General features: G+C 44.4%; 1 protein-coding gene across 1 annotated transcript; it reads left to right on the top strand.

Moving 5' to 3' along the window:
* Positions 1-7778: 7778 nt before the first annotated feature.
* LOC115666558 (dolichyl-diphosphooligosaccharide--protein glycosyltransferase 48 kDa subunit-like) lies at positions 7779-22179 on the top strand. Its single transcript, XM_056305056.1, has 8 exons — positions 7779-7896; positions 7975-8016; positions 9374-9449; positions 16149-16220; positions 16313-16438; positions 16522-16626; positions 20205-20288; positions 21154-22179. The coding sequence occupies exons 4-8, from the start codon at positions 16197-16199 to the stop codon at positions 21274-21276; spliced, it is 462 nt and encodes a 153-aa protein (XP_056161031.1). The 5' UTR covers positions 7779-7896; positions 7975-8016; positions 9374-9449; positions 16149-16196; the 3' UTR covers positions 21277-22179.
* The last annotated feature ends 1464 nt before the right edge of the window (positions 22180-23643 follow it).

Below are 23643 nucleotides of genomic sequence, written 5' to 3'. Positions count from 1 at the left end.
ATTGCATGTCATATAGGTTAGTTTTAATTTTAGGATAAAAGAAAACCCCAAAAATACTTTATTGCCTTGGTGTTTTTGAGCAGGTTAGCAAGAATCACCTAGAGAGGGGGAGGGGGGGTGAATAAGTAATCTTAAATAATTTATGACTAATTTAAAGCGGAAGTAAAGATCAAGAACAAAGTCTGAACAAGGTTCAGATTTTAAACGGCAAAACAACACTACAAGTACCATAACTTGTGTACGGCGCTCACTTTGGTGCCATAAGTTTTTTTTGGATCACTTCAGTGCTAAAATTTTGGAAAAACGATCACTTAAGTGCTAAAATTTTTGAAAAACGATCGCTTAAGTGCCAACTCTGGTGCCGTATACAACTTTTCGCCAGAAATCCGACGTGGCATTTTTTTATTAATTTCTGAAGCTGACATGGCTCGTCGGAGATTGGCACTTAAGTGATCGTTTTTCAAAAATTTTAGCACTTAAATGATCATTTTTCAAAAATTTTAGCACTTAAGTTATCGTTTTTCAAAAATTATAGCACTAAAGTGATCCAAAAAAAACTTATGATACTTAAGTGATCGTTTTTCCTCCGACTTGGCACCAAAGTGATCTCCATACACAACTTATGGCACTTATAGTGTCCTTTTGCCGATTTTAAACAATCTTTGAAAGCAATTATGTAAGTGTGCAATGTAATAAATAAAATGAGTTTTCAAGGGATGAGAAAATCTGCACACAAGATGTATAGTTGTTCGGCTTAGATCAAGCATATGTTCACTCTCCTACGCTGAGAGGCTACTGGCTGGATTCTACTAGATGATCAATCAAGAGATTACAACTGTGAGTAATAATCCTCAGTTTATGATAGGTCTCACTATCTCACTCAATCACTCTTTTTAGTCTCTCTCAAAGATTACACTTTAAAGCTCACGAAAGACAAGTATATAGATTAAAGATCGCTCAGACTTTGGAATTCTAGATTCTGGATCTCGTCTCTTACTTCTACTCCTCGGCATATTGGTCTCCTTTTATACTCATCCGCTTCCACTATAACCGTTGGACAGTCTCTAGAGGATCGTCTTCCAATCTACCCGTTGGACAGAACTGTATCAAGAAGATTGCGTAGCTGTTGAGGGACAAATTTGAATCTCCACTGAATCTTGTCGCCCATACAACTAAAGTCTTGGTTTCCATAAGTAGAGCTTCTCCGTTTAAAAAATAAATTGCCTCGAGATTGATTGACAATCAATCAATATGTTTTGCACATTAAGCCGTTGCAAACTAATCTTCAAGATTGAGTCAATCAATTTATTCTAAGTGTGAAATCTGAATCAGATTACTGGCCGTTATTTACGTTCTGAACTTGTGTCAGGATGAGAACATATGAAGTTCTCTGAGTCTGAAGTTCTTCACATGCAGTATAAAGTTTGAACCTTTTCATCTGCAGTCTAAAGTCTGAACCTCTTCATCTAAAGTCTGAATCTCTTATCTCGAAGTAATTTCACAATCTGACAAGATTGCCACATCTTTCCTTCCAAGAATAACTTCATGAATCAAAATACTTCAAAACATTTATTAGACTTACAAAACACACATCGATAGTTTTATCAACCAATTTGAGACCGTTAGTTCGAGACACGCTCAAGTTACATTATTTAAAATTCAGTTATTAAATTAGAGACCAATTTGGGCATGAAAAATTTAGGAAGTCACGACAGGACATTTGGACGACGTTATTATTAGCATGTTCAGTCTTGGATTTTCTCGAAGCCTTCAGAAAAATTCAATTTTGGCGAGACATGAGGAAAGTGACCATTTTACCCTTGGGGATTTATAAGGGGCAAGTTTTAAGAGGGAGGGGCATTTTGGTCATTTTGCCCTAACTTTTGGTTGGACAATTTTGCCCTTGGAATTTTATGAAATTCCCAAATTGCCCTTGGATATTTTGGGTAAGATTCGATCTCGGCCGTCTGTTTCAAGATAAGATCGAATCTCGGCCGTTGATTAAAAAGATTAAAGACGGGCAAGATGGTCATTTACCAAAATTGGTCAAATTTCACTATTTAGTCCAAGACCTCTCTCTCTCTCTCTCTCCTCATTTCCTCTTTCTCTCATCTCACGGCATCTCTCTCCCTCTCCCTCACCCACCGAACCAGCCCTCTCCCCTCGCCGAGCCGCCGCACGCCGGTCACCGCCCGACCGGATCGCCACCGCTCGCCACCGCCGAGCCGCGCCGATCGCCGCCCCGTTCCACTCTAGCCGAGTTAGTCTAGAGTCCGGTAAGTCGCAATCTAACCCTTGCCTAGGACATCGAGTATTGTCGGACTCGTTTAGACGCGGTTTAGGGTAGTTAGGGGCTGATTAGGGTGTTGATCGTGGTTGTTGGTGGCTGATCATGGCTGTTAGTGGCTGTTGCATGTTGGATTAGACGTCTAGGAATGAGTTTCGGTGGTTGAAATTCGGTAGAAACCAATTCGGGTTCGAATCCTTGAGGTTTGGTGTGATTCTCGGATTCGCGGTGATTGTACCCGTTCGGTTTGCTATTTTTGTGGAGAATTTTTTGAGCAGAATTTTAGGAAGTTTTCTTCATAAAATTTGCTCCTAACATCTTGAAGTATGACATATTTTAATTTGAGAATTTTTGGAAATCATCTGAGGCCATTCGGAAGTCCATCTTTGGACCAAAATTAGTGTGCTGGAAACACTGTCTCTCCGACCTTCGGGTCTGTTTGAATTTTTATAAATTTTTCCATACCCATTTTCAAAATACTTCCTTCACAAAACTTGTTGGGGACATTTTTTACTATGACATACAAAAATTTCAAGGCTTTCCAAAGTGATTTGGGTACTGGATAAAATGCATTTTTATGGTCAGGTGGCCCGACCGGACGGGTTGATTTTCATCTGACTTCAAGTGACAAAAAAAGGTGTTTACAGTTGGAACTGGATTTCGAGTTCTCATGGAAAATGTTTATCAAGATGTTTTACGCAACATATCCAAATTTCAGAAATTTTGAAGTTCGTTTACTATTTATTTGAATGGAATTTCGGTCACTGTGTAAACTGCCCAATTTTACCCCGATTCTTTGAATGTTCGTTTTTATGAGCGGAATGGCGGGGGTGTCGGGGTTGAATAGTTGCTGCCTTGTGACCAGAATTTATGCTTAATATGTGTTAGATGAGTTGATTTGAGGATGAAATGAGGATGTTTCGAGGCTGGAGTGAGACTGAATAGAGTGTCGGATGTTGTGGGATGGAATTGGCGAGCTTAGGGCTCGATTTAAGGACAAATGGTGTCGGTTTGGTGTGTGGTAGTATGGATGGATTGTGGTGTTTAATATGCTTGGAAATGTCGAATTTATGCCTATGAACGTGGCTGTATTTGTGGGCCCATGAGTGGCCTTGTGTGTTTATTGAACTATGATTTGATGGATTGAAATGTGCTTTGTTATGTGCACGCTTGGGCCAGACTGAATTAATTGTTAAATTGGCCATGTCAAATGCTTAGTGAGCATGAATTGTGTGTGAATTGATGCGTGCACGGGCCACGTGTGATTGGCCAATTGAATGTGGCAAATGATTGTTGAGCATGTGCATGAATAAGAGAGTGAATGTGGTGTGGCATGTGCGATTGTGGGAATTGTGCCGTCCTGAGGCGTGTACTTCAACGCGGGACAATGCCCAGTATTACCGGAAGACTGCCAGCCAGAGGCGTGTACTTCAACGCGGGTTGCGCAGTAGATGGTAGATGTTGAGCCTGAGGCGTGTACTGTAACGCGGGCAAGAGACATGGCCTGAGGCGTGTACTGTAACGCGGGCTAAGGAGTGTTGTGAAAATGAGACGGTTGTTTATGCCGTAGGTGGTAGATGTTGAGCCTGAGGCGTATACGGTAACGCAGGCAAGAGACATGGCCTGAGGCGTGTACTGTAAAGCGGGCCCTGGAGTGTTGTGATGAGTTGGTCGCAGTGGACCTGAGGCGTGTACTGTAACGCGGGTCACTGGCGAGAGTTGTGGAAAAAGATGTGATGAAACAGGAACAAATGCATGAATTGTCATTAGAACATGCATGTGAATGGAATAGTGCTATTGTAAGTCTAATGTGCAGGTTGCGTGTATTGAGAATCAAGTGAGTACGATTGTGTGGACGTTGTTTGTATGTTGCTTGATTTGGTTTCTGGACTTGTCTGGAATACGTGGCAGCCTATGTAAGGTTTAGGTTGTGAACTTATTGAGAAGTGTCTCATGGTTGTTTCAACCAAACCATTTCAGAGCACCCGCCCGAGCCATGAACCTTCCGCCGCCGCTGCAGTGATTTGGGATTGTTATGCATACTAATCATGATGTGATAGAGTTCCCGATCGAGATTGAGGTCGATTCGGAGTCGTCGGATGAGCCTGTGCCTGATGAGGATTCGGATGAGGATTCCGAAGAGAGTGAGTCAGAGCGGACGCCATCTAGAGGGCGTAGGGATTAGTTGGAGCTGAGGAAGAGTCTGGAAGTGTCCCATTTTGGTGTAGCGTTACCCAGGCTACTAATCTTTTGTGATATCAGTAGTTCGCAGTTTAGTAGTTCAATGTGTATATTTTGCTTTGTGGTTTGAGAATTGGCGGTTGTGGCATAAGTTTATGTTGTATATGGATATTATGCTTAAATCGAGGTATAGTATATAATTTGGTGGTTTGGCAATTTATTCTCCCTGGTACCCCAGGTAAATTATTATTTGGGTGTTTGATGTTTCCGCCGTGATTAAACTCTGATGGGTTCGTTTGGGTCGGCGATGTTTCCTGGAACGTCGCACTAATTCGACCGAAGAAGGATGTCGCGAGCTCGATGGGGTTCGAGGCGTGACATATTTTGAGTGACAATATCAAACATATGGGCAAAAGTACACCACAAGTGCCATAACTTGTGTACGGCGATCACTTTGGTGCCATAACTTTTTTTCGGATCACTTTGGTGCCATAACTTTTTTTCGGATCACTTTGGTGCCAAGTCCGAGGAAAAGAGATCACTTTAGTGCCAATTTGGCCAGAAATCCGACGTGACATTTTTTATTAATTTTTGACGCCGACGTGGCTCGCCGAAGGCTGAGTCAGCGTGTACAGTCAGCATTTTTTTTTTAAATAATTTTTTTCAGCGTGTACAGTCAGCATTTTTAATTTTAAATATTTTTTTCCTTTTTTTTTCTTCTTTCCTTTTTCTTTTCTTTTCTCCCCTCGCCGGCTGGTTGCCGGTGGCCGGCCGGCCACCGGCGAAGCCCCGGAAGGGCTGGGCGAGGGCGGCCTTACCCATGGCCGGCGAGGGGCGGCCGACCTCGTCGGCGACAGGCGAGGCTAGCCTAGGCGAGGGCTGCCCTCGCCCTCGCTTGGGCGGGCGAGGGTCGCCTCGCCTGAGTCGGGCGTGGGCGACCCTCGCCGGCGCCGGCGAGGGTCGCCCTCGCCGGACTGGCGTGGGCAACCTCGCCCGGCGTCGGGCGAAGGAAGCCCTTGCTGGGCGGGCGAGGGTCGTCCTCGCCTGAGTCGGGCGTGGGCGACCCTCGCTCGACATCGGCGAGGGTCGCCCTTGCCGGATCCGGCGAGGGCTTCTCGCCCGACGCCGACGGGTCGTCCTCGCCAAATCCGGCGAGGCGACCCTCGCCGGCATCGAGCGAGGGCAGCCCTCGCCTAGGCCGGCGAGGGCCGGCCTCGCACTCACCCGGCGAGGGTTGGCCACCCCTCGCCGGCCATGGGCAAGGCCGCCCTCGCCCAGCCCTTCCCGGGCTTCGCCCGTGGCCGGCCGGCGAGGGGAGAAAAGAAAAAAAAGAAAAGAAAAGAAAAAGGAAAGAAGAAAAAAAAAGGAAAAAAAATATTTAAAATTAAAAATGCTGACTGTACACGCTAAAAAAATTATTTAAAATTAAAAATGCTGACTGTACACGCTGACTCAGCCTCTGGCGAGCCACGTCGGCGTAAAAAATTAATAAAAAATGCCACGTCAGATTTCCGGCCAAATTAGCACTAAAGTGATCTCTTTTTCTCCGACTTGGCACCAAAGTGATCCAAAAAAAAGTTATGGCACCAAAGTGATCGCCGTACACAAGTTATGGCACTTGTGGTGTACTTTTGCCCAAACATATGTATGAGCAGATATTCAAGATATCATATATGATCAGAGTAATTTGATATGAGAATTTTATACTCTGTTTTTTAATAAGATAAGGCACATATATAATTTGCATTGTATCGTATGAGTGCAAAATCTGAACCTTTATGTTCAATGACATGTATTAAAAAACCTACATATCAAAACATATTACATCTGCATATTTGAGCATATCAAAGCATATCATATCTACATATTTCTCCCCCTTTTTGTCAGCATCACAAAAAGATATATGAATAAAAATCCATATATTCCATAATGATCCAAAACAATCATAACAATATAAAACCACAACTCAATATTATGCATCAAGTAAGTGTAATTAACCAGTACGCACGTATGCATATTTACGTTCTCTCTCCCTTTTTGTCGTAATCAAAAAGCGATAATAATGGAAATGGTATCACGTAGAGAATACACATTTTAGCTCATGTTTGTGTACTATCTTCAAAACATATTTGGCATGAAACATAATTCGCGAACATAATATATATTCAATAGAGCTCATGTTTTGTAGAATCAAAATGTCTATCACGGAACACAGTTGTATTATGAAAATTTCACCACCTTTTTTGTCATAATAAAATGATAATATAGATACAAGATTGTTATTGACAAAAAGTAAGGGAAATATAAGAAATACTAACCCAGATTATGTAGAACTTACAAAGTTCTATCATAAATTACCTTTTCTTCCATAGTAATCAAGAACGAGCAGAAATTAAATCAACCTTATCAGTATCTTCCCATACTTGATGAATGCTCCCCCTCAATTTGTTGCTTCTTTGAGATGATTCTCCCCATTTCTTTTTCATTTTTCCACTTTTTGCTTTTCTCCTTTGTGTTTTTCTCCCCTTGTCGTCAAGACAGCTTTTGCAAATGACTTTCATTGCGGCTTGTGCACATTGAACAGATCGTTGTTCCTCTATTTTCTTTGTAGTAGCAACATCCGCCACATTAATTTGCAATAAATTCAAGAAAGAAATTTGTTTTCTTCATTCAAGCTTGTCTCGAATTTAATTTGCATAAACTCAACAAACCTTTTGCACAAATTTGCTGTTAAAGATATAATATCTCATATAATATGTAATGCCCTTCTTTTGAATAAATAAATTGAATAGAATATCAAATATTTCAACCCAAAGTTACTTATCCTTTCGTACGACGCTTTAAGCTTTTGCTCAGAATAATTTGGTATGCCTCCAATAATTTTTGAGAATTTTGCACAGAAAGGAGTTTTCGATCCTTCGAAAATGTTGCAGAATCTCAATGATTTTGATATCAAGCTTTTCAAACTTCATATGGAAAGATTCTTTTACTGTCTACAAATACTTTGCAAAATATAGAGAATGTCATATACATACTTTCCTCCGATTTGATGATCAAACTTGCCAATTATAAGATATCTTCTTTCCTCTTTAGAAATAATTCATCACTTGAGATCCTTCTTTGATTGCATCATGATTTGCGTAGGTTTGCAACCAAGCTTCCTTGAATTGCCTGCAATAAGCTCATTTCCTTTCTGGTATCCATGTATTTTAATCCTTTCCTTTTGTTAGGCGCAAAATAGAAAACTTTCATAGAAACCCAAGGATACTTTCCCAACTCATCTCAGTAAACCTGCATTTGAAGTGGTTGATTTGTTTCTATAGTAGCAAGCAGTCCAACAATATTTCTCACTTTACATGCCTCGAATTTCAGGCGAGAAACAATGCTAGAGTATTGATTACCGGCTCATTGAGTATATTCAGCAATCGGTACGTAGCAAAATTTAGGGATCTAATTTGTCCTTTCCATCTTTCCATTTTCCAAGCTGATATCTGGTTGTTTATCAGATTGTTCAGATCAAGTGTGCAGAAGGCTGGGAGCTCAACCTGGTGGGTGAGGCTATGACTTCTTGTTATTTTTTGGTCTTTCTTTCTGATTGGCATTTTACCAAAGTAGGATTTATATTTCTGTTTCGTTTGGGGACCCTGCTTTATTTATTATATGTATGCAATCCTTCCTTGGAGCATGAATCTGCTCATCCTTTGGGGTGTCCTTACTACTAATGCCAGAATAAAGGGGGCTGGGGGAGGAAGAGAATGCATTACATACTGGGATAGACATAGAAAATTTGTTAGTGGGGGAAAATTTTGATCAAGAATTACAAATAAATCAAGTGCAGCGTTTTAGTAATTAGAATAGTGTTCTTACCCTAAAAATTCCAATAAAAGGGAATATTTAATAGGTTTGATTTATCTGTGGCAGCTACAATACGATAATTCTAGAATTGCTTATTAAGTTTTATCAATTTGTGGGACACATTGAAGTGAAAATGTTGAATGTTGACTTAGCTATATACATTTATGAAAAATAAATGGGGGCAAAATTTAATGTTAGGTCAAAATGTTGAATTGAAACTCGCATTTATTCAAAGTTCCCCACTATTGCATTTTCAGGTCGGTCCCTGGTTATAGATGCAGGTTGAAGAAAGCTTCTGTTACCTTATATGATGTTAAGGGAATGAAAAACAAATTCCGTCCGTAGAGTTTGAGGTTTGAGTGCTGTAGTAACTTGATGAAGACTGAGCGAGCCAGTTTCTCTTAGCATTGCTGGCATGGTCAATCTTCTAGCTCACTGGTTGGGAAAAAATGTGCTAGTATGTATATTGTCGTGTGTTCATGTCATTTGAATATGTTCTGCAATTTCAGAAAAAATTGGCATTCTGCAATACCAAGAAAGTTAAATAAAGTTTATTTGAAGTTGTACGGCTTTTGTGTTCATAAGTGATAGTATATATTCTACTTATTTCAGTCTGATAGTCATTGGTCTTGGTTGTGTTAATGTGTCAAAACTGTTCTCTATACGGTTTGAACTTGCACAGAATGCTTAAGCTGTCTGATGATGCTTTTCAAATTCTGTAATGTATGTAGGTATTATCTATACTGTTATATGTGGGATATGTCAATCAGGGTTAGATTTCAGAGAGTTCTTTAGGAAGGCATTGTTCGTCATTTTGGACTGCGCATATTGGGCCATAACATGGAGTTACAGATTTTGGACGTTGATTATGTTCTTGAGGGTCTTCAATGTGGCATTTGTCGTTTTCCGTTTACTTTCTTTCTCAGAATGACATGTGCATAAGATGTACAAAATGATTTTAGATGATATTATACTGGTGCATTACTTCGGGAATATTGCCAAATCTGCAGCTGGTACATGAATTTGATGAATATGCTTTTGTGCAAACAGGCATGAGAAAGCAGGAAACGAGCAGTTCTTCACTGAAATTAGCAAATGGATAGTCCATGAGAGAGGACATCTGAAGGTGAGACATTCAGTATAAATAGATTGGCTGTACGTTTCTGGTATGAGGTATTTTCCTTGGTGAAATTGAGGTTTATTTGTGTCATCTGTGGAGTGGTAAAGTGCCTTATGGTTTTATCTGGGAATTATACCAGAAAAGGTTTCATCCGGATTACTTTTTAGTTCTCACATAACTGTTCATATATGTGACATTCCAAATTTTGGCCCATTTTTGGGATTTATAAAACGTATAATTCGTCAGTGCGCTTATAATAAAATCTCGCCCGGAACTGATCACTCCTGGGTTTTTATTATTTTTAAATTAGAGATTTCGCTAGAATCGCACTCGATCGAATTTGGCCGTTATTTAGAGCCCAAACTTTGGTGTCGAATTTCTCGGAGTTCCGGGACGAATTTAATTGGACGGTGTCGATATTATTGTGGCCAGCGTCGGTATTACCCGGAGTATGTGAAAAGTGGATTTTTGACCGGGTGCAGATTTGGACTGGTAGACCTCCCTCGTGGTGTGTTTTGGCATATTTTATTTTGGCCATTTTCCTATATTATTAATTAGGATTATAGGGGACCGTTAGATCGTTTTCAGGTTTGAACCGTGTCCGTTGGATCGCACTCGAGTGAGAGGTTTGACTTTGAGTCTCTCTCTCTCTCTCTCTCTCGCTCTCTCTCTCTCTCCTCTGCGCGCCGCGTCTGCCCCCCTTGCGTGCACGTCTCCCTCCCCCCTTCCCCATGCAACTCTCTCTCTCTCCTCTTTCTTTTTCTTTTCTTTTCCTTTCTCTCTCTCTTCTCCGCTTCTTCTTCCTCGTTGGCTTCTTTTCCCCCCCGACTGGTTCTGCTCCGCCGTGCCCTGCTCGCCGACCGCCGTTCGACCGCCGTTCCGCCTCCGCCCAACGCCACCCCACCAGCCGCTGATGCCGCCGTCCTCCCCGCGCCGTCGTCGAGCTGCCGTGTCGCCCGGTAGCCTCGCCCGACTCTGCCTACTCCTCCTCCCGAGCGCGTGAGCTCGGCTCGCTGCCCGTTCCGCTGCGCGAGTCGCCGCCGCGTCGCCTAGCCACCCCGTCGTCGGCCCACTTTGCGCCGGCCCACCTCCGCCGTCGCCCCAGCTCGTCCGGCCAGCTCGCCGCCGCCGCCCCCCCGTCCCGGCCCCAGCTTCTCTCTCCCTCACCCTCGCCCTCACTGCCCAGGCCGACCTCCATCTCTCCTCCAGCTCGTCGCCGCCGCGTCGCTGTCGCAGCTGCCCACTGCCGTCGCTGTCACGCCCCGAACCCCAACGGGCTCGCGACACCCCTTCGACGGTCGTATTAATCGCGACGTCCCAGGACGCGTCGCCGACCCAAACGGAATACGCAAGCGGAAGCGAAATATAAATAACCCAGACGATTAACCATGACCAGGGGATATCACTAGCATAAAATCAATATGTGCATTTTATAAAAATACTTGGCAGATACAAACGGCAGAAACACGTTCATCAAAAAAAAAGGGGTAAAGGTTGGGTAACCTACTTCACTATACAAAACGGGGGCAACCAAAAAGGTGGAATGAAACATCAAATGCCCAAAGTCACTCCCGGTCTCCGAACAGCACATGACGACTATCCGTCACTCCAGTCCTGAAAATGTTTAACAACGGGGGATGAGATAAATCTCAATAAGCAGACCCCTAAACCCCACATAGGCCAATGCGTACCCAGACAAGTTCAGCATGCAATCTAACCGATTACATATATATAAAATTCACATCAATGGACTTACCTCGCCATCCAATCACATACCCACACTGCACATTAGTCAAATCATGATAACGCAATAATATCCCAAAAGTACATCACAATCACTCGAACGACATACATACGTACGTTCACCCAATTTATCCATGCACAAAACACATGCGCATCCATCCAACTTTTTCACGACCCGGGTCAACACCCCACAGGTCAGCCCTCCGATCAATCCGGGCTCTGTCCCGGGTCAACACCCCACAGGACCTTTCACAAACAAACTTTCACACGACCCGGGTCAACACCCCACAGGTCAGCCCTCCGATCAATCCGGGCTCTGTCCCGGGTCAACACCCCACAGGACCTTTCACAAACAAACTTTCACACGACCCGGGTCAACACCCCACAGGTCAGCCCTCCGATCAATCCGGGCTCTGTCCCGGGTCAACACCCCACAGGACCTTTCACAAACAAACTTTCACATGACCCGGGTCAACACCCCACAGGTCCTTTCTCACAACCCGGGTCAACACCCCTCAGGTTGGCAGCCCTCCGATCGATCCGGGCTTGGTCAAGCAAATACATACGCCACATAATTCAATCAATTACCATGTCAATCACATTCAAATATCGTTATATTATGCTCAATCGTCACTCATTCTAGTCACATCAAGCCACAGTTCACATAATAGGCGTCAATCTAACCACGAACAAACAACACGAATCGTCACCAAGCGGACGTTAAATCATACAAGAACATCCAATGAACTTAACATAATTTTCAGCATTAATGACCACCAATCCAGCCATGATTTCAACAATAAACCACCTCATTTCGGCCCACAATCCGACCCATTCACTCGCCCCGAAATCCGCCACCAATTTAGCATCAACCGACACAAAAATCAGCATTAAACCGTCATAAAATCAGCACCAAACAGCCGCACAATTAGCCTCACTAGCACGCCATTCCGATATAACATAGCTAATATTTCGTTCTATAGATTACCCAACATCGGCTCATCGAACTGGCCATTCCTCGAGCCAAAAATCAATCATAAATCTCGCAATGACCAACCACTAAACAGTCAAGATTCCGCCCGCACATTGCTCCACTCGACTCATAAAACAACCTATCACGATCACCATTCGAAAATCGCCGCACCATCCATCGAATCCTCCCCCTCAATTCAGCCACAAATAAACAACCCGAACAATCGCCAATCGAGCATTGAATCACACAAACAACTAATAAACTCGACATAATTTTCCAGCATTATGCGACCTTCAAACCAGCCATAAAATCAGCGATAAACCACCTCGATTCAGCCCATACTCCGGTCCATTCGTTCACCTCGAGCCAACCCACAATTCAGCCACCAAGTCGCACTAAACGGCCATTAAATCAGCCCCGAACAGCCCCTAATCAGCCGCCAATCTCACCCTAAACGACCCCTAAACAAGTCTAATAATACGCAAGGTCCTAGACAAGGTTTAGGGTGTCGCTTACCTCGACTTGAGCAAGAAAACGGGGCTGGGCAGCGGGGGAAATCGCTGGGACAGCCGCAGCGGCTGCGATCGGCGAGGCTCTCGAACACGGCCGGGCGATGGCGGCGGCAAGGGAGCTCCGGGCCGAGGCGGCAGCAGCCTCGGCGGCGAGGGGGCAAGCGGGGGGCCTCGCCGAACAGCCAGCTAGCTCCGGCGTTCGAGCGGCGGCCCACGGCGGCGACGGGAACAGGGGCGGTGAGGGCAGAACAGGGGAGGGGAGCGGTGGCCAGAACAGGGAAGGGGGTGGTGCTGGGTGGCCGGCCAAGCGGTGGGGTGGCGGTCGGTGGCCGAGAGCGGTACGGTTGGGGGCGGCGAGCAACGCCCGGTGCGGCTAGATCCGGCCCGGAGTGGAGGGAAAGAGAGAAGGGGACGGGAGAGATGGGAACGGTCGGGCTCGGGACGATCGGCGGTACGGACGGTGACTCCGGGTCGACGGGAACGCCGGCCGGACGGGCGGTGAGGCGCGCGGCGGCGGACGGCGGCGCGGTGGAAGACACGCGCGCAGAAGGGAGGAAAAACCAGATCTGGAGCAGGGGAGGAGACCAGCCGGTCGGGGGCGGCGGCTGGCGGACGGCGGCGCGGCGGTCGAGCTAGTTGGCGACGGCGGCGACGCGCGGTGGCCAGGCGAGCTCAGGCGGTCGGCGTCGGGCGCACGAGACACACGAGCGTAACCCGGTGGGGCGGGGAGGAAGAAAGGAAGAAGAAGAAGAAGAAGAAAGGAGGAAGAAGAAGAAGAAGAAAGGAGGAAGGAGAGAGAAAAGAGGAGAGAGAAGAAAAGGGACGTGCGGGCAGAGGGGGAGAGAACGTGCGCGTAGGGGAGGGGCGCGGCAGAGGGAGGAGAGAGAGAGAGAGAGAGAGAAAATAGAATAAGAAATAATTTGAACATTCAAATATTATTTGCAAACCGATGGTCCAAATTCAAAACCGAAAACGATCTACCGGTCCAAAATAAGCCTCGCATATAAAAAGGGACAAAGGCCAAATTATAACGAGGGAGGTCTACTAGTCCAAATTCGCACGTGGTCAAAAACTCCCATTTTTCCATCATTCCTGAAAATCTCAACGTTGGCTACCATAATATTGACACCGTCCAATTTATTTCGTCCCGAAACTCCCGAAAATCGACTGCCAAGTTCAGGGTCTAAATAACGGCCAAATTTGATCGAGTGCGATTCTAGCGAAATCTCTAATTTAAAATGATCATCGGGAGTGATCAGTTCCCGGGCGAGATTTTACTATAAGCACACTGACAAATTACGCATTTTATAAATCCCAAAAATGGGCCGAAATTCGGAATGTCACAGTCGCCGCGCTGTGCCGCCGCGTCGCCGCCGGTCCGCCACCCCCCTCAGCCCCAGCCTCCTCTCTCTCTCCCTCTCGCCCCCACCCCCGGCCGACCTCTACCTTCCTGCAGCTCGTCGTCGCCGCTCGCCACCACCGCGCTATCGTCGCCGTCGCCGTAGTCGCCGCCGCCGTCGGTCGCCGCCCCGACCAGCTAGCCGGCCCGGCCCGGCCAGCCCACGGCAGGCCGTGGCCAAGCGGCTTCGGGCCAGCCAGGGCCGTAGCCAAACAGCCCTTGAGCTAGCTCGGGCCGTGGCCGAGGCTCGCCGCGCCGTGCCCGTCCGACCCGGGCGCGTCACCCATCCGACCAGGCGCGTCGCCCGTCCGTTCGCCCGTGCGCCCCACAGCACGCCGCACGGCCATCGCACCCGCGTGCCAGGCACGCCGATCGGCCATTGTGCCCGCGTTGGCCGGCCACCGCGCCTGTTGGCCCACGCCCGCGCCCAGTCCGGTACTGTTCACCCGGGCCATTTTGGGCCTGAGCCGACTTTTCCCGGGCCAAACTTAGGTAAGTGACTTTCTAAATCCTACCTAGTACTTTGGGTATTTTTAGACTTGTTTAAGGTGAAATTTAGTACCGGCTTAGGACTTTAATTAGGCGTGGGCTAATTAGACTGATTGTGCTTAATTGGTGAATTATTGTGGCGATAATTGTGCGGCTGATTTAGTGATTGACTGAGATAAATATGCCTGCTTGAATTGTCGTGGCGCTTGTGGGTGAATTGGATTAATTGAATGTGCCGACATGAATGTTGGGTCGGTGGACCGATGTGGGGAGTGTGAATTAAAGTGGTTGTTAGAGTGTACCAGATTGACATTGGTGTGAGTTTGGTAATTTGATTGTGAAATGTACGACGTGTTAGATGACAGATTGTGTGGTGGTGCATGTGCATGAGAGAAATGTCCCGAGGCGTGGTTACGCGGGGCGAGCCCGGCTTGATCTCGAGGCACGCTAACCCGAGGCGTGGTTACGCGGGTGTGGCTAGAAAGGCAAGTAATGACCCGAGGCGTGGTTACGCGGGTCGAGAGAAATGTCCTGAGGCGTGGTTACGCGGGACTGAGCCCGGCTTGATCTGAGGGCTGCCAACCTGAGGCGTGGTTACGCGGGTGTGGCTAGAAAGGCAAGTAATGACTTGAGGCGTGGTTACGCAGGTCGAGAGAAATGTCCTGAGGCGTGGTTACGCGGGACTGAGCCCGGCTTGATCTGAGGGCTGGCTTGAGACGTGTTGACGCGGGCCGTGTGAAAGGACTTGGGAGATCGTGAGAAAGTTGGTCGGCCACGTATGCGAATTGAGTGTGATTGAATTGGCTGGTTGAATTAATTGGATTGATTGAGTGAAAGCGTGGTTGGTGTTTGAGCGATTGTGATGTGTTATTTAATTACTATCATTGCATTATCACGTGACGACTAACGTGTAGAGTTGGCATGGGCTTGATGACGAGGTAAGTACAATGATGCGAATTTTATATGTTATGGGGTAGATTGCATGTATGACTTGTCTGGGTACGCATTGGCCTACGTGGGGTTTAGGGGGTTGCTTATTGAGACTCGTTCTCACGGTTATTATATAACCATTTCAGATCCACGACCGTAATCAATTCGGAGATGCCGCCAGAGCACCACAGGGATTGAAGAATAGATCATTTACCCTGTCTTTTGAGTGCTTTTTGTAGAGGAGATAAGCTTGTCAACCACCGCCCCCTTTTGAAAATTGTGGTTCTAAATTGGTAGCCCAAGTTATCGTTTTGTATAGTGACTACTTTATGATGGTATGCAATTATTGTTTCGTGCTATCTCTTTGTCATTGTTTATTGTCTGGGTTAATTAATTTCGCTTCCGCTTGCCTTTATTGTTGGGTGTTTCGTTTGGGTCGGCGACGCGTCCTGGGACGTCGCGTTCAATGATCGACCATCGAGGGATGACCGCGCGCTCGTTGGGTGCGAGGCGTGACAATATCTGACAATAGAGTGCAGTGGTATAGGGGGTCATTGTTTGGTCAAGCGCAATGGGATGATGCTTAGTTATTGTTCGTTGCTGCTGCTATTTATTTTCTATTTCTACTTCATCACCTTAAATCACTTCCCTATCGATAGGCTGTGAATGTGAAACACAATAAAGTTGGGGAAGCTGATGAACCTGCGATGTATAGGATCAATGATGACCTGGTAAGTTTATTCCTTCTGATTGTAATGCCTAAAAGAAAGATGGTTTGGGTTTTGAAAAGGAAAATTCCACTTTTATTGACATTTTGTTGTAGGAATACTCCATTGAGATATACGAATGGTCTGGAAGCAGCTGGGAACCATATGTTTCAGATGATGTTCAAGTTCAGTTTTACATGATGAGCCCTTATGTTTTGAAAACTTTATCTACTGACAAAAAGGTGATATAAATTTCAGTAACTCTTCACCCTCTGCCTTTCCTCATTCCAGAAATTTTATCAACTGTTATCATGTCTTCCTGCAGGGTGTCTATTCTACTTCATTTAAGGTTCCAGATGTCTATGGTGTTTTCCAGTTCAAGGTTGAATACCAAAGGCTTGGATACACTAGCTTGTCCCTAGCAAAGCAGGTATTTGGCTCTTCCGCATTAGATGTATATATTTTTTGATCTGAGCCTTAGATATCTTACTTATAGCTTATTTGCACTTTCCTTTTGTGTGAGCTTGTGAACCATCCATTGATCTGTCTGGATTCCACTATGTTAGTGGTTGGAAGACATTTTCATTTCTTTGTGAGAGCCAATGATGGTGTGATTTTTCACCTTTGAAATAAGCTTCCTGGTTTGGGTACTTGCCGGTAGCAACTGCAGAGAAGACATAATTTGCGCAGTGCAAAGTAGTAGTCGACAACTATAAAAGCAACCCACTGTCTGAAACCCATTTGTGCTTGTTGACACCTAAATTTTGGCGTATCATTTAGTGTAATTTGCATAGAAAATTAGGGATTAAATTTTTAACCCTTAAACAAAAATATTTAAATTGCATAAACATATAGTTTAGGTCCATTTAATTTAATTGCATTTTTTGCATCAGATTGGCAGTGGCGAATGAGCTTAAAATTTCATCGAACGAGACTCGGCTCGCTCGGAAGGCAAGGGCCGGGAATTACAAGTCAAACGGGCTCGGTTGTTTTAATTTGAGCTTAATTCAGCCCATTATCCTTAATTAATTCAGCCCATTTAAATTAAATTAAAATCTAAGCCCAAGCCTAAGCCCATTAGGACTAGAGAACCCATCTAATTGACCTAGATTAGTGTTATATATACATCATTAGGTCAGGATTTTAGGGAGGACACACAATTTCGGACAATTTTCAAGAAGAGAAATAGCGAGAGCGAGAGGCGAGAGAGAGGAACGGGGGGGAGAGATCAGAGGATCACGGGTGGACTTGTCCTGCCGCCGCATCCGTGTTGCCTCACCGCCGCGCCTCCACCGACGTCGCACCCGCTCACGGCCAGACCTGTGGCCGTGTGTCACTGGTGCCCCGAAGACACCATCCCCGCCATCGCATCCGGTGGTCCGAGCTGCCGCCCTCCTGCGCGGCGGCCGACGACGCCGCCGCCGCCGCCGCTCCCACCGTGCCGTCCGGGCCGCTGTTCCCCTCACGGCCAGACGGGTGGCCTTGAGGATCCCGCCGCTGCTCCTACCGCTGCACCAACGCCGCCTCCCTGCTGCCGCTGTTCACGCCGCGTTCTCCCTCAGTACGATGTTGTCACAGTCTCGAAGCGAAGCCAGCAAGTTTTCAGCAGATCCTCAGCTGTCCACGAGTCCCATGGCTTCGTCGTCATCACATGCAGAAGACGCCACCTTTTGATTTCTTTTGAGTATAGTGGTGGTCAAAGTCTTCAGTGGAAGCTTGGACAAATAGACCCACGAAGGGATTTGCACACTGACTTGGTGGCTCACCCGTGATCCCCAAGCTCGGAGGCCGTCATCCTTGCAATCACAGTGATCGTTCACCGCCGGTCCTCGCTCCTCCGCCGTCCAGTACCTTGAGCCACCGGTCACAATCAATCTCTGTTTTACAGGTTTATTTTTTTGGCAAGTTCGTGAACCATCCAGCCGCGATTCCAATCGAGCGTCAACCATCAATCGTCGGTATCGCCACTCGCGATCCATCGTAAGCCCGGAGCCTAGCCGAGCCACTCCCGACCGCCGTCACGCCCGCAGTTGCCGTCGCCGCCACCGTCTCGATCCGCAAAGCCCGATCCCGATCCACAATTCGAATTTGGAAGTTATCTGCAAATTAGATAATTCAACATTATCCGATATTTTCAGAATATTTAATTTCCTAATATGGGTATTTGAATATTTCGTGAATATCATGTGGATATTTAGATATCTTAGGATAATGTTCGATATATCCGCAATATTTTTAAATATTCAAAATTAGGAAAACTTCCTAATTTAGCAACGTATCTGGACGACTATCCGACCTTATCCCTAAGGTTCGATACGCGGCGATACGAAAAATTATTATCTTATCCATAACCACTTGGGTACGATAATGATTTTTATCCGCTTTCCAAATTTGAATAATCGGCTTTCCGTCGATATCTATAACCCTATAGATATGACCGATAGTTTGATTTTTGTGCCTAATCCGAGTTTGAAACAAATATGGCGGATCGCGTGGACATTTTGAATGTGGTTGCTATCCTTGTTTATTTAATTGCTTTCCTTTTTCAAATAAACAGAAAATTCAAAAAAATATTAATTAGATTTTAATTAGAGTTTTTGCATGTCTAGGAATCCTAAATATATCTAGAAGATAGAGTAGTTATTTAATTTAAATTAGGACTTGAGATGATTTATTTCCTAGTTTAAATTAAGTAATATTCTAATCTTAATAGATTATTCAGGTTATTTTATTATTTCGAATTTCCATGAAAATCCCAAGAAAAGAAGAATGAATTGTTTTAGGATAGATTAGGATAGATTGTATTCTTAATTTAAGTAATTCATTATTTCGAATTTTAACAAAAATCCTAAAAGAAATCATGCTAGGGTAGATTAAGTCATCATAGTTTGCATGTTAATTTAGGCATTTTTATTATTCCGAATTTAAATTGAGAAAATACCAAAAATAATCATTCGTCTTGTCATTAGAAATAGGTCACGTCGTCGCACGACATATAGTTTGCATGCTAGGTTGCATTAATCGCATGTCATTTTCGCATGTCATTGCATATAGGCTAGATTTCATTTAAATAAGTGAAAATCCAAAAAAGAAATTGAGTGAATTGCTTGTTAATTAGAAATCATATTAGGGTGTCAATGTGATTTTCTAGCTAACAATGCAGATGCTTACGTTGCTTCCAGGTAAGTAATTCTTCCAAACTTGCAATTTATTTAATGCTTTCTGGGTGTTAAATTGGTGGTTTGCGCACCCGCATGATCACCTCACATGTTAGTAATTAAGTTGAAATGGATCCAAACTGCCTGCCAAAACATTTTTGAAAAGAAAAGGTACCGAAAGGGCGTTAGACCAGATCTAGCGTAATCAAGTCCCCGGGCTTAGAATCTCTGGTTCGTAGGAATAAAACATATCTCCCTATGTTTTATTTAGGTTTCTAATCAACTTACCATAAATTGATTAGTGGCGACTCCAAGCATGAAAACTTTTGCATGTTAAAAACTTAGACCCTAAGTTGCGAATTGGTAGGGCTTGGGAGGGCCCGAGTTAGGCTTAGTCTTAACAATCCATTAGCCTGAGAGGAATTTTAGGTCGCGACAGTGCTATTCCAAGTGATGCCTGATAGAGCTACCTCCTGCTCGAGTTTGTAGATGGTCAAAGCTGATTTTATTGCCATATAAGAAGGCTTTAAGCAAAAAGTTGTCAAATCAAGAAGATATCTTTTACTTACCAAGAATGCATCTTCAGTGCCTTTCTGCCATTGAATTGAGCATTATTTTTGTGCTATCAGTTTGTTGTTCTTGTCTATTCCTGATGGACCTGAGGTATTTGTGTCAATAAAGTTCTATCTTCTAAGAAAGCATAAAAAATAATCAAACTTAATTATGTGAGCATAAATCCTTATCATCTGCTGTTTGAATACTTTTTTTATTTTGCTGTTTATCATATTCAAAGCTGTTGTGGCTCCGACAGCGCAGTCATATTGTTTTGGTTTCAAACATTCCATTGCAGATTCCAGTACGACCTTTCAGACACAACAAATATGAAAGATTTATTCCAGCTGCCTATCCCTATTATGGTGCAGCATCCTCTATGGTATGATCATGTGGACCACTAGTCTCTTGTTATGGTTTTCCCAAAATCTTTCTCTATGTTACACTTTTCCAGTGCGGTGGTAACACCCTCTTTCTTTTGGCATTGGACTGAGGGATTCGCACTGCATAGACTTTAATCCATCCATAAAGTGTTCCCACTCTGCTCCTAGCTAATTAGATTAGGAAACTCTCACCATTGACATCACGTCTATGGTTGTGTAGTTGTACATAAACAGAAGCATCCAAGTGAGACTTTCCTTTTCCTTTTCTGGACACTAGACTTTCCCGATCATTGTCAAGTTTTGAGTGGGATACGGGGGGCTAAAAGTAAAAACTGGAAATCAATTTTCAAATCGCACCCCTACAAAACTTCTGCGTTGTTGGTTCTACAATTTTGTTATGTTTTGGAAAAAATTAAAACTAGTGACTTTAGTTTGGCTTTTAATTTGAATACAACCTCTTTTGTCTGTTTATTTACATATTTGAATCACTTGAAAATCATTTGGTCATGGGTTGCAAACTGTGCTCTTCATCGAGGTTAGATTACATTGCTAATTGTGGGTGAAAGATTAGACTCAGGTAGTGGTTTGGTTCAAAGTAAAAGCAATATGGTAAACTTTCATTAGTTTGATTTGGTCTTTGTTTGAGAGTTTTGATATCCCCATAAACTCTACATTTGTTTGGTTAAAAAATTAAATTCCTCTCCAAATTAATGCAATTGAACTGTGAATGCTGCTAAGCCTGACCATTTATTGGGGCCCAAATGATTGTTAACTTCATCTCATCATTACGGAGTCTCAGTTGACCGACACTATTTCTCTCTACAGCCTTACATATTTTTCTGACAGCGTTCCGTATTAATGCAGATGGCGGGCTTCTTTCCCTTCACCTTTGTCCACTTATACAACAAGTGGACGTGTTATACTTTCCCCTCCTTGAGACCTAATTTTTGTAGAAGTTTTAGCACCTTATGTTCCAGAAATTTATGAAGATCCAACTTTTAAAGTATTGCAAGAGATGGATGACAAATTTTCCTCCAATTTTCCGGATGCGACGGTAACTATTCATGTTTCATGTACAAAACATAAAGCCAGGTTGCGAATTTCTTACCTTTCAGCAACAACCTATCCCGTCTTTTTACCAGATGAAGATGCATCCATAAGAGCTACCTGCTATGAAGCAGGTAAGGGGAATTGCTCCCTGATTGTATATCTCAAATGAAACCCTTGCATCACTTCCTTCCGATCCTGCCTCATTGAAACCTTCGGGCCATGGGTAAAATTTCACGTTTGGAACGTTCTCTTTCCATCAGTCAGCAACGCATCTTACATTGCAGGACCACATCTTTTATCAGAGTGGTTTGCGGCTCAAGTGTGTGTCCGGGATGGAGTTTGAAAGTAGCATGCTCATTAAGACATAGGCGACGACTTTGCGAGGTTGCAATATTTTCAAATGAAAGAGGAAATACAGACGGTTTGTGGCTGTTTGAACATACTTTAGAGATCGAATGTGCTCTATCCATCGCCCATGGACAAATAGATGGTCCTTGCCTTCTCGGTAGGACCGTGATTTGCGTCCACCGGTTCAGGAGATTGAAGGTATCGGAAATGCATCTCTTTTAGACCAGTACGTGAGTTATCCGGTTTCATGGTTTGTGACGAACAAACTTGACCTGGTTAGAGAACGATCTTTTATGGACATTGGATTGCTTTGAAGGAAACTGTTTCACTCTTTGCTCATTTGATATTGAATTCTGTACAGAAAAAAGAAAACAGCAAACATGGTACCCTAAGCTATTTTCATGATGATACTTAGCTTAATGGTCTGTTACATGTCATAATCTTTAAGGGGGTACAGTATGTACACGGAGGTATGATCTCGGACAGGCAAAATTAGCTTTCCACTTGTATTCGATCAAATCTATCCAGACAAAAAATCAAAGCGGGGGGAAATGTTCACAAATTCCCACGAAGTGGCAGTCATTTCTCAAAATTTTTCTCGGACTTAGACTTTGTTTTAAAATACCCCATAAAGTTAGAAGGCCTTTGACTCAATGACCATTTGAAGGGGCCTCTCGCTTGTCAGGAACTCCATAAAGACTTGGATTTTGTTTTAAAAAGTTTTTCTCGAATTTGACTGCTTTGACCAGATAAGCTCCCCGAGTTCATCGTCATCGCCGTTGAAAAGAACGGCGGGCCGACCAAATTGTGCTCCTCGCAAGCACATTTTGAGCCTTTCTTTGGAGCATTTTGGTCCAAAAAACCACTACGAACTTGAGCCGTACTTCCCGCATGTAAGAAAGCCCCAACTGGGGTTCGCATCAGGTAACGATGTTCTCATTAGGGGTGTGATGCACCTAACCTAAGGGGGACCGGCGGACCGTTGTGCGACTAGACGAATCGGCGGGTTTGAAGTCAACGAAGTCGGATTGAGCTCAAATTTGGTCGGCTGAAGCGAAACGGCGTGCTGATCAATACTCACTGCCTTTGGCTGTGACTAACGATGGATTTTCGCGATTCGAGATTGTTTAGATGGGTTTTTCTATTTTTTTAGTATTTTTTATGGGTTAATTTAGTAAAGGGTAGTTTCGTAATTTTACGTTTTGATGTTTCCTAATCCTAGTAGGGCTTCGTTTGGGGTTATATAAACTTGTTTTAGGGTTTCTTTTCAGCAGACTTGGATATTATTGATTTGATAATCATATTTGGAGGACGAATTGTTCTTCTGACGAATTTTCTTGTTCAGTCAATTTTTCTATCACGCTTCGGCATCAATTGGTATCAGAGCACAGGTTGCTTGAATCAATGGCTGAACAGAATCGTGGTCGTGGACGGCGGGCTCGTGGTGGCCGGGGGCGTGGAGGCGTTCCTGAAGCAGACGATCAACCGCTTCTAAGAGATCTGCGAGACGTAGAAATTGAAGAACAGAGAAGACGAATCCAGGATTTGGAGCGACAACTTGCGGAGGCGAGGTTGGGCATTCAATCCGAAGAAGGAGCGGAATCTGAGGATTCATCCGATGATGAAGAGGAGGACGTAAACCCTTTTGGGGTTCTGAACCAGGGGCGGAATCGAGGAGTACGACCTGGAAATCAGCGTTCTTCACAAAATTTCGAAATGAAGATCGAGATTCCTGAGTTTAATGGTAAAGCTCATCCTGATGAGTTTATTGATTGGTTGCATACGGTAGAACGGATTTTTGATCTTAAAGACCTAACTAAGGGACAAAAAGTGAAGTTAGTGGCTATCAGGCTGCGAAAACATGCTTCGATTTGGTGGGAACACGTAAAAAAGCAACGCGCTAGAGAGGGCAAGCCGAAGGTGGATCGCTGGGAGAAGATGAAAAAGTTATTGCAG

This window comes from Syzygium oleosum, unplaced genomic scaffold (assembly GCF_021117445.2).
Source record: "Syzygium oleosum isolate NSW1041296 unplaced genomic scaffold, Sole_v2.1 Sole_v2.34, whole genome shotgun sequence".
NCBI lineage: Eukaryota > Viridiplantae > Streptophyta > Magnoliopsida > Myrtales > Myrtaceae > Syzygium > Syzygium oleosum.
This window is presented reverse-complemented; position numbering and strand designations above follow the sequence as displayed.